This window comes from Larimichthys crocea, chromosome VIII (assembly GCF_000972845.2).
Source record: "Larimichthys crocea isolate SSNF chromosome VIII, L_crocea_2.0, whole genome shotgun sequence".
In the NCBI taxonomy this organism is placed as follows: Eukaryota; Metazoa; Chordata; class Actinopteri; family Sciaenidae; genus Larimichthys; species Larimichthys crocea.
Window position 1 is genome coordinate 29,321,484 of NC_040018.1, and position 12,016 is coordinate 29,333,499.

At 42.3% G+C, this 12,016-nt stretch overlaps 1 protein-coding gene across 2 annotated transcripts in view; it reads left to right on the top strand.

Moving 5' to 3' along the window:
* Positions 1-12,016, top strand: part of il16 (interleukin 16) — a 44,679-nt gene that overhangs the window by 30,459 nt on the left and 2,204 nt on the right. The window contains exons 19-23 of one of the 2 annotated variants that reach the window (XM_027281634.1): positions 1,467-1,563; positions 3,703-4,835; positions 6,328-6,470; positions 6,652-6,817; positions 9,704-9,805. In XM_027281634.1, coding sequence (XP_027137435.1) covers positions 1,467-1,563; positions 3,703-4,835; positions 6,328-6,470; positions 6,652-6,817; positions 9,704-9,805 — 1,641 coding nt within the window. The remainder of the gene's footprint in view (positions 1-1,466; positions 1,564-3,702; positions 4,836-6,327; positions 6,471-6,651; positions 6,818-9,703; positions 9,806-12,016) is intronic. The other variant, XM_027281635.1, reaches the window with a different exon arrangement.

The window sequence follows — 12,016 nt, forward strand, 5'->3', positions numbered from 1 at the left end:
TTTGTCTTCTTGAAGTCTCACTGGACACACTGTTAGGGACAGGAAAGGGAACATTTCAAATATTATCAGGTTTGTGTTCTACCACTGTTTGCCATTTCTGTACTAAGATGTCTAAAAAAAAATCAAATCTAAAATAAATAAACATCACAAACATAAAGGTGGAGCTCTTTCCAAGAGATGCTTATTTAATTCATCGAACAGTGTTGAGGTTCAAGGCCCTTATAAGGACGTCAAAAGTGTCTGAGGAGCTTTCACTTCCACTCTGACTCTCAGAAAAAACGGTGACGTACTCTTCCTGCATGTACCAATCAATGCACCAATCAAAAGTGATGTGTAACCCGCTCCTCTCCTCTCACCGCCTGCAGCTCTTCAGCAGTATATACAAGGCCTTGCGAAACATCCTCAGGTTACTCTTAAGGAATGTATGTGAAGTGATGTGGCCTTCAGTGTCGTGCTGGTGAAAGCATGCTGAATGCATGTGGCTTTTTTTTTTTATGAATCAGACATCAGTGTTGTCAAAGATGTCCAAATGGATGTGTGCAGCCTCACCTCTAAACAAGAACAATGATTCTGCAACACCCTGTTTTAACATTTAATGCAGGGTTATTACAGTTCGTTGTATTCATGCATGACCAGGAAACACTGTGGTTACTGTTTTTAATGCAGGTCAGTGACAGACTGCAGACTGCCTCACAGACACACACGTCTTCCTGCAGTGATTAGCAGATGTATATTGTTTGCTGCAGAATCGTCCGATATGAATGTAATCCCTAAATGCTGGTGGTGTACACACTGTGCATACTTCCCTGTGTGTAACTGTTCAAAACTAATTCAAGCAGTGCTAAAAGTGTGTCATGTTCCAGTCATGCATGTTTTTAATGTGTATCTCTGTCTGTGTTTGCGTGCATGTCAGCATGCAAGCAGTGCATGTATGACGGGACCGGGTGGAGCCTTCTAAGAACCCGAGCACACATTCAGGACACTTTGCAGTCTGGAGTAGTCAGGGATCGAACCGCCGATCATCTAATGAGTGGACGATCCACTGTGCTGCCTGAGCCACAGCTGCCCAGATGTCTGAAATCCCAGACAGATAGATCCAAATGTAGACTGTGTCAACATTATGACTGCATAAATATTTAAGTGGATTCTTACAAGAAGTTTTCAGTTTTGCATCTCACCTGCAATAGTAGCAAGCATGGAAGTGATAGTTGGCCTCATAATGAAAATAGTTTATTGGACTAAGCCTGTAAGACTGTGCAGACCTCACAGAGGTGAACTTCCAGTTCAACCCCCCTGTCTGCATGCATCATGCCTGTTACTCGTGAGGTTATTTGGTTACGGACCTGTTACTGACTGTGCTGTACTGTGATGTGGATGAACGCCTGAGCAGGAAGCAGGGTACATTATTGCACCTTTCTCTGCGGTTGCTGCTAGAGAAGCTGTTGTGACACTTCCTGTTTGTGCAGCAGGAAGGAGAACGAATAAGAGAACAGTCAGAGGAGGGCAAAGAAGATTTCACTCATCCAGACGCTGCAGCCTGCACCAACGACAGACTACAAACAGGTAAGGGGTTGCTGTTACCTTACGTGACCTCGAAGGATTATTCGTGCAGTTTATTCATCGATATGGCAGCGAGCTGACCCCAGGTCTGTGCTTCTCACAATTTCAGTGGAAGGTGAAGTGAACTGAGGTTCCATTTCCTGTTTGAGTTTTTAATGTGTCAGTGGATAAAACTCAATCAGGAGTTGAGCAGAGGCTGCAGCAATGTTCATGACAACCTGCTGGAGTTGCACTACTGAGATCGCTGGAGCAAAAGCAATAATGGTAACAGTGAAATATACTGTTAGTAGTAACAGTATGATGTGGCATTACATGTTAAAATGTAGTATTACCAAATGCAGACGCCACACCCAGCAGTGTGTTGTTACACATAGAGGACTGGCCATATGAATCAAATCCTCTATCATGGTATATTTTATATTGCAATATATAATAGTATGAGTCATTTTATGAAAATGTAAATAATTCTGAAATAGTTTATCATTTCTACAAGATCAGATTTGGTTAGATTAGATTTATGTCGATGTTTTTTTGAGTCGGACAGACATTGTGTCTTTATAGTGATTTTTACTCCACTATGAGGTTCACATCTGAATTTGAGTGAAAGATCTCAACAACTATTGGTCACAACATTTGGTGAACACAAATAACTTTGGTCAACCCCTTTCAGAGATGTATAGTAACAAAGTGGAACTACTTAAGTACTGTACTTAAGTACTAAAATGCAGTATCTGTACTTTTTTGGAGTATTGTTTTTTCCTCCACTTTTACTGCACTACATATTTTTGATGAATTTAATATTTTTACCCCGATACATGTTTCATGTGCTGAATCGTTACTCGTTACTATTGTAGCGTCCAGCCGGACACGTGATGAATGACGAGGCGTTATTTAACAAAGCTGCATTTATTGCTGAACGGTTTGGTTACAGGACTCGGTTACTGTCGGTAACCACGCCAAAAAACCAACAGAACAGTCCCGGTCTCACACATCAACCTCGCTCGTGCGCCGTACTTCATACACCTGACTCACCCTCTCACCTGCTCCCCCCGACGCATTCACAGACCATGGGAAATCATAGAACTCTACCATGAACATTGTAACACTGTAACATTAGAAGTTGTGCCTTAATAAATATTTGAAATAATATAAACAACAGTACTTGTACTTGTACTTTTACTTGTACTTTTACTTTCAGTACTTGAGTAGCAATTTTTTACATACTTCTACTTGCAATACTTAAGTACAAAACATTTTGAATACTTTAGTACTTTCACTTAAGTATGGTGTTTAAAGAACACTTCAACTTCTACTCAAGTCAGTTTTTTGATATAGTACTTGTACTTCTACTCCACTCCTTTACTCCAGTACTTTATACATCTCTGGGCCCTTTTTGTCTTATTTGTTGTATGTTAGTATCATTGTGAGCATGTTAGCCTCACAGAGCTGCTACATGACTGTAGATTCATATAAAGTTGATTGTCACACATAGTGAAATCTCTTCTCTGAACTCAACCCGTCCTAAGTATTAGGAGCAGGGGGGGCCACCACTGTGCCGCACCATGAACAGTATAAAACATGGATGTAGTCTCACCCACAGGTTTTCTCAAGAGCCTTTGTAAAGCTCAGTGTGGTGGCTCTGGTTGTTGTCATCTGTCAGGGCAGGTAGTCCCGCCCTGCTGGCTAACAGCTTATCAAAATATGGGCAAGGAGGAGGTGGAGCGTGGGTGGAGCTGAGGTGGACTGAATGAAGCCTGGCCACCTGTGATGGCACCCACCTGTTAATCAAAGCATCCACACTGCATAACTTTAAGACTAAATATACAGTATTTGATGAATACGTAAGTTCTCTAAAAGTCCCTCAGTACAAATTGAGGAACTGCAATTTTTAGCACTTGCAGCTTGTGTAGCACCCAGGAACCAACTCCAGTTCTTAGAGGAGAATGAACCCAACATAGATGTGTCTTATTGACGGGGAAGGAAACTGAAGCTGTCAGAGGAAACAAACAGGGGAAGCATATGCAAACTCCTCACAGGAGGTATTTGGTTATCTGAGGACTTCATAGGTCCTTCAGAGGCTTCCATGGTGACTATTGGTGAGTGAAATGAAAATGTTTTCTCTCTCGTGTGTTGTGTGGACAGGTGATCCATCAGCTGCGCTCTGCTCACAACCAAAGCGAGGCGCTCTGAGGAGACAGGCCCGCATTGACCAACATACCCAAGAACACCTTCAGGATCCATGGGTTCGCCTGTCAGACAGCTCCCCTGAAGAGCTGCCCATGATCCACTGCCGTCACCTCCACCACACCGCAGACAGAACCCAGCCCGTCCACGACAAAGCTGCCGCCATGAGTGATGAAGAGAACCCCCCCGAGCTCAACGGCACAGCCGCAGACGCGACTGCAGATCCTCCGTCCGACGTGACTCCTGAAGACACTTCTGAAACTCCTCCGGAGGTAAAGAAGGGGCCCCCGGTGGCGCCCAAACCTGCCTGGTTTCGACAGAGTCTTAAGAAAATTCAGAATGAGCAGGACCACAAGAAGCAAGATAAACCAGCAGAGCGGAGGCCTAATGTGGGCTTTACTAGAAGCTTCGGAGGCAGAGCTTCATCATCTGCAGCCAACCTGTCAATCAAACAAAAGATCCACTCGTTTGAGACTTTTTCCAGTCCAGAGGGTCCAGAGAGGGGCAGCACCAGGAGGCCTGCAGCCCCTTCCACCTCCCTTCCTCTGATGGAGAAAGAGTCCAGGAGTCACACTGCCTCACATGAAGATTATGGTAAGGGAAAAGATGAAATCCCTAAAGAGAGCCAGGCAAGCCAGTCTACATCTGTTAGGGGGACGGACAACACAACCATCTCTGCTCCACCCTCTGACACCACCTCTTCAGCTTCTGAAGCCTGTATCCAAACAGCAGCCAAGCCCTCTGAAGATGAACCCGCACCCATCCAGTCCCCCACTGATCTCCCACTTTCTGACACCATCAACAGCGACCTGGACTCAGCCAGTGATGAAAAGAACGCCGTAAAACAGGAGTCTGAGCTTGAGGTCGAAGGAGAGGATCTCAGCGGGTCCACAGAGTCCAAGGTCCTCCCTGTGGCCACATCTGTGACATGCAGTGAAGCTGAAGAGGAAAGTCCTGCAGCGGTGATGAAGGGGGACGAAGCACAGAGCCAAGGAAAGCTGGTGAGCACGACTCTGAGTGCTCCACCCACAGATTCTGGGAGAGGCCTGGAGGAAGAGAGCTTAGGGAAAATCCTCGCCTTCAGCAATCAGGTAATCTGTCATGAGACGAGCTCTGTTGATTTGTTTATCTGTCATCTGAATATTATTTAGTCTAGTTTATTACAACTTGGGTCTAATTTCCTAAACTAATATTTCTGACCATCAAAGATTACCCATACCACTTTATAAGGAGCTAAGCACATATGAAAAATAATTTTTATATCTTTTAATAACCCTTTGTTGCACATTAAAGTGTATCTGTTGTCCCATACACTGTGTGAGTGTACATAGACTGTGTAAAGCATGGACAGGTTTCTGAAGAGCTGTTGCGGTGCTCAGTGTGGTGGCTCTGGCTCCTGCCACCTTGTCATGCAGAAGGGAAATTAGCTACTGAGCAGTGACAGGACATTTTTACCGGGGTGGCCAGGATGGGACACAAAGCTAGTGAGGGGTGGCCATGGCATAGTGGAGTTTAATGCCATGTACGCAGCCGACCACAGTTCAAATCCCAGTCCTTTTCTGCATGTCACATACCCTCTGTCTCCCATAATTTCCTGTCTCATAAGTTTAAATAAAGGTGTCTATTCTGGTATATATATATATCTGGTTATTTAGTAAAATGTGTTCAGGATGGGGTACAATTTTTCTAAGAGCCATTTCCTTGTAGTGGATTAAAGTCCTCATCTCTTCACAAATTAGATTAGAGAAATGTCAACTGCTCTTAACTCGTCCTATAGATAGAATAACATTATCAGCTCATCATCTGTGTCACCGACGGATTTCACCGGTTTATCCAGTAGTTGAAGCTCCTTTCACGGACCTGTGACCTGCGACCAGAGACCAGAGATCAGCTGTCACAGCCTCAGTATGAACATTACTGTGATATTTCAAAATGTAAATCTGGCTCTAGATCAGTTGATCGGCTGTCATCATTGATTGACAGCATTTCACTTGTTTCTCGTGTTGACGAACTTGACCAACTACCTATCAGGGTGGCCAATGAGATTTCAGGGGTGGCCCCGGCTACTGAGATGCTGTAAACATGTTTATCTCTGCTGTGAAGTTCAACATTTGAACATGGGGACTTATGGAGACTGACTCACTTCTGGAGCCAGCCTCAAGTGGCTGCAGTTTTTGGCACTTCAGCGTTGTCTTCACTTCACAGCCGCGGAGGTTGCTGACACATTTCTACCAAAATATCTAACACAACGTAACACACAGTCAACCTGCAAGAACACAGTGTATGGGGACCTTTAATCACAGTTTTTTTAGGGCAACAATTTATGGGCAGTAATTTAATTTTACTGACAGAAAAAAAAACGTTTAACAGAGCAGAATTATCCTTTTATAAAATCGTTAGTTATCACATCATGCTTTCAACGCTATTTTTCAAATTATTTGCAATTCATATCACATTTATTTCAGTGATGTATTCTTCCTGTGTCTCTATGTTTTGCTGTCATTTGTGCATCTATACTGTATATTTGATCTGAACAACTTTAATTGAATCTTATTCTATTAAATGCTGTTTTTTTTCTTCCAGGTTTCACAAGTGTTGATGCGTTCTCTACCCACGTGCCATGGTAATCCTCGCTCCCCAAACCTGCAGGACCCCTCTGCAGTGGATTTTACAAACTCCGAGTCCGAGCCGTCCCTGGATAGTACCGACAGGGGATTCTCAGTGAGGTAGGACTTCCACAGAGAGGTTTGGGTAAACATGGGATGTAGTGTGCCTGCTTTATATTCATAAGGAAGTGGGTTGGAAAAAAAAATGACTTCCTGTTTTATCATTTGACATGCTCAGAGGTTTCTGACTGACATTACATCCTTTGTCTCTCACGTGTTTTCATCTTTTTTCTAAACACAGCTTGGCCACACTGAGGGAGTGTACCATTCAGCGAGAGAAAGGGGGATCTGATGACGAGGCAGTAGTCACTTCCGCCTGTGTTCAGTCTGTCATCTCAGCCATCCCTTCACAGGAAATACAGAGGATGATCCAGGAGGTCAAAGCTCTGGATGAAGAGACGCTGAAGGTAAAAAACACTTGTTTCACTGAGTTGGACAGAAACAAAAGGGAAACCATTTCTCAATGATCAACAGCTGAAAGCAGCTTCCTGTTGTCACATTGAGGTTAGCAGGTTTGGTATCATTGTGTCTGGGGCTCTTAAAGTAATGCTGATACCAACAGAGTTCTTTTGACAGTGCTGCTGTCCAGTGCAAATGTTTTATCATCAGTGTTGTGCAAGTTCTCACTAAGCAAGAGCAGACAACAGATTCAAATCAACTAGATCATGTTTATATTTCACAATTTGGAATTTGAAACTAAAAACTGAAATTAAAGCTGCAAGCAGTGATGAAATGACCACAAGAAGTTTCAGACAGCTCTGAGAAGGTGCTTCCTGACGATTTCTTCTTTGAATCTTTTTATGGATCGCCACGCCCACACAGTTTCACCAAAATTCATCACTTTGATAACTTTTACCCAGGAGGTCTATATGAACAGACCTACCAAGTTTGAAGTCAATGAGGTAAAATCCCTATGAGGAGTTTGTTCAAATGCGACCCCTGGAAATGACCCCAAAAACACGAAACGTCCAAATTTGACACTAAATGGACGCTGTACGCTTCACTGTAGCCCGGGTCACCAAGAGACTTTTTTGTGCGTCTCAGCATGTTACATACTCCCTCCAAATTTCATACACGTGGATGAAACCGTGGCGAGGGGCACCTCCGAAAATACACATCTAGGTGGCGCTGTCGAGCCATATGCGTACATCCATGTGCTAGAACCCCAAATTTTACGACATTGGGGGGGTAGGCGAATTTTCACGAGTTTTCGAGGGGATATGGGCCGTCGAAAATGCAATTTACTTTTAAACGTCGTTCAGCGTTCGAAATCCAATAGGGCCTCGCCCCAGTGTGCCGTGCTCGGGCCCTAATAAGAAAATGATTAAAACCAGCAGCTACAAAAGGCTGGAGGATGAGTGTGACTCTGGTGGAACCTGGTAGGAATGAGCCATCTTTAAACCATCACTGTTTCCTTGTGTCCTTTTTTTGTTTGTTTAAATGTTCTAATTTTATTAACACATACAAACCAACAACACATTAACACCTTGTTCATTAGTCGGGTACATTCAGTTCACCGTTCGTGCCTCCAGCAGCTTCACCACTACAAGTTGCATGAGCACACGCTGCATTGAATTAAAGAGTGCTTGTGGTGATTAGCTGTAAGCAAAGCCATATAAATAACTGTTTTCTGTAGGTCTGCATGTATCATTTGAGCGCAGGAGTTTCAATACCACGTATTTACCGGGTTATTTTAGTAATGAACCGAACAGTGCTTGCTGACTGTGTGACAGCCTGTACTGACACAAATCTGAGTTTGTATCTCAGTTAAACAAACTGGATAAATGGTGATAATTAGGAGCATTGGATGGGTTGGTAGGTGTATTTTTGAACTGAAAGCCACAATGCTAACCACATCCTGACTGTGTGTCAGTCTGAACTCTGATTCTAGGCGAGACGTGTGAATATTTTTGAAATGTAGTAGTGTGAATAATAATAAGCATCATCATCATCAACATAATAATAATAAACTGATGACTGGCAGTCACCACATTCATTTCTCTGCAGCACAGTGTGTGGGTGTAAATCTTGTGCCCCCTGCTGACTGAAATCAGATTTGTCAATCTAAAGAAATAATTCTGTGTTGACTATTTTTACATGCATGAAATGTTGAGTAGTGTTCTTGGATTCTAATATACCGTACAGGTCAAACTGTTACTGAAAACTAAAAATGCCAGTGTGCCATGATAGGTTTGAATATTGTAATTACTCTGGCACACCGGCCTGTGTGTGAGCCATCTGAGAGCCATTACATGTCGAACATCTGCTGTGTGTTAAACAGCACACCGAGGTTGTTCAGCAAACACACTGCGCCTCCGTTTAAAGATCAGTGTGCTGTGTTTGTATCTGTGTCTGCGTACAGAGATCCCTCATGCTCAAAGGGAGGATTCTGCACATCTGGCTTTGTTTTTATGACTGCACACATTCTAGTTTCATCTGCCCCTCGGTCCCTTCTGTATCAAGTAAAAAAATCATACATGTACACATTTCAAGCTCAACATCAAGTGTTTATTGGTTACTGGCACCAGTCACTTTATTTACAGTTAATCTACTGATCGCAAAGTTGGTATGAAACTACTGCCTCATCCCGTCGACTGTAGACTGACACAAGTGTAGGGACAATAAACATCTTAGAGCTTAATGTGCTGACAGTGTCTAGTTAGTTTAGCCCAGGGGTGTCCAAACTTCTTTTAAAGAGATTTGACAATGTGAAGATGCCGATACTAACATTTAAAAAATGAAAAAATTACCAATAGAAGTTGCAAATGCACAAAGTTTGCATGGAGTTGTTACAAATCTGAACCTCATGTTCATTTTAAGCATGACTTATTATGAGTAATGCAAAGTCTGTTAACATTTCAGTTTAAAACGTGTCACTCTGTCTCTTCTCTTTCACAAAAGTAATATTTTGTGTCACATCTACAGATATATAACAGCAGCAGTTACGTCCTTAAAGGTTCAAATGCTTCGTTGGGTTAAACCAAAAAAGACAAATCTTCCAGCCATACAGTATCTGACAATGCTAGACCATAAATAATATATTATAAAAACTAAGCTGCATGCCGTGATTGGCCCCCGGCCCAGGTTTTGGACATGCCTGGTGATCATTTATGCATTTCAGTTGTCTTCATTTGTGACGTCATCCCTGCAGCTCTATTGCATTTGGAAACACGATCTATAAATGAATCAGGTTGTGTGGATGTGAATGACACTCAGAGTCCCTTCATAGTAATAAGGCAGTAATCTGAGCAGATAAAATTGCAGTAATAACTCCTGTCCTGTCTTTTCCACAGCAACTGGTCGACATCCATGTTGTGATTCTGCACAAAGAGGAGGGAGCCGGGCTCGGCTTCAGCATCGCTGGAGGGTCCGACCTGGAGAGCAAAGCTCTTACAGTAAGATAGCGAATCTCTAAAATCTAAATAAATACAGTGCTGCTCATAAGTTTACATACCCTTACAGAATTCATGGTTTCTTGCCCATTTGTAAGAGAAAATGAATGATGACACAAAAACCTTTTTTTCCCACGTGTGGTTAAATGTGGGAACTCAATTTAAACCAAAATAAAAACAGAAATGACCCAATTTACCCTGATCAAGACTCTTCAGTTCCTCTTACTTTCCATTTCTTAATTAGTGTTTGAACAGTGCTGACAGGCGTTATCAACTGTTTGCCAATTTTCTTACATCCCTTTCCCGATTTGTACAGTTGTACGACCTTTTCTCGCAGATCCTTTGGCAATTGCTTTGCTTTTCCCATGATTCTGCATCCAAGACATCAGAACAGCACCACATGAGGGATACAAGAGTTTCTCAGGAGTCCAGCAACTCACTGACTTTTATACACACCCACTAATTACAAGCAAACACATCACAGGTGAAGATAGTTACCTTTAATAGCCATTCAATCCCAACTGTTTCAAGTTAGGTGCAGGTTATCAGGCCAGATTACAAAAGGTATGTAAACTTTTGATCAGGGTGATTTGGATAGTTTCTGTTGTCACTGTGCTTTAAAAAGAGTAAACACAGATATTTCACAATACATGGCTTTGGCCAACCACTATCCAAGAGTGAAAGAAAACATTTTGTGTTATCATTCATTTTCTCTGAGAAATGGCCAAGAAACAAACCATTGTGTCGGGGTATGTAAACTTATGGGCAGCACTGTATACTGTAGATATCTCTGGAGAGTGTGACTTTACAGTACATCCTACATTACCGTAATACCTTCACCAGATCTGGACTTTATTCTGGATCCATTTAGAAAACCTAAGTGCTCTGACTGGACTCTCTATTTGATATCATTGATACAGTTTAGCAGCTTGCTTGAAAGACTAACATCATCAGAAGACTGAGAAATGTACAGCATAGTGTGTATAAATTATAGAGTATACTATGTGTATAATCTTGCCAAGTTGGAGCACATCCAACTTAAAACTCAAAGGTCTGAGAATTGAACCATGTGGAACACCTGTGGATTGAACTATCAAAACAAAACCTGTTAGACTTTGAATGTTTCCTGATTCAAATATATAACCCAGATGCAATTATTTACAAATCCTTTCTTTTCCTATACTCATGAATACAGAACACAAACAAAATATTAATGTTCAAACTGATACACTTTATTGTTTTTTTTTAAAATAAATATTCACACATTCTGAAGTTGATGCTGTAACACGTCACACTAAAGTCCTGACAGGATCAACAAAGGACAGTTTGAAGCTTCCACAGGTTGATTGTAACAGGTGATAATATCATAGACTGGGTACGAAAGTGGCGTCCTGTGAAGGCTCAGTCGTTCACATCAAGGATGAGGTGAGGTTAATCAAAAACTGCAAACAGTCTAACAGTAGAATGTTTGTCAGCACACGGTTTGAATGATTTTTTTTTCCAGAATATCATTCAAAGATTCAGGGAAAAGGGACCAGGCCTGAAACCAACACTGAATGTTGGTCATCTTTGACCCCACACACATGATTGTATGAAGGATATTACTACATGTGCTCAGGAACACTTCAGAAAACTGTTGTCAGTTCATCTCTGCATCTACAAACGAAGTTCAGACTCTCCACGCAAAGAGAAAGACAGATATCTACAAACATCCACAAAATCACGGACCTCGTGCCCTTCAGGATAAATTTACTTTACAGGAATCAGGACTGTCTGTAATGTCAGCATCTTCTGCTTAATCAGAAACATTTAGAGTCAGTTTGGCTTGAAAACTCACTAAACACTGTACAACAATTAAAGCTGCAAGCAGCGATGGTCGGGCCCTTGCACATGTGCGCACATCGAAATGTGCGACCCCCAAAATACGTAATTTTTACGCCCGACATTGGGGGGGTAGGCAAACTTTCATGAGTTTTCGAGTACATATAGGCCGTCGAAAATGCGATTTACTTTTAAACGTCGTTCAGCGTTAGAAATCCAATAGTCTGCTCGGGCCCTAATAAAACTTCAGCCTGACTAGAACTGAGACAGTAAAGGAGACTGGACCTGGTCTGGACCTGGTGGGCTACAGATGTGAGTGTCATATCGTGATAGGTAGATGTTTCCCTGAAATGTCCCCTGATCAGAAGACAAAGAGAACTGTTGGTTTGACTG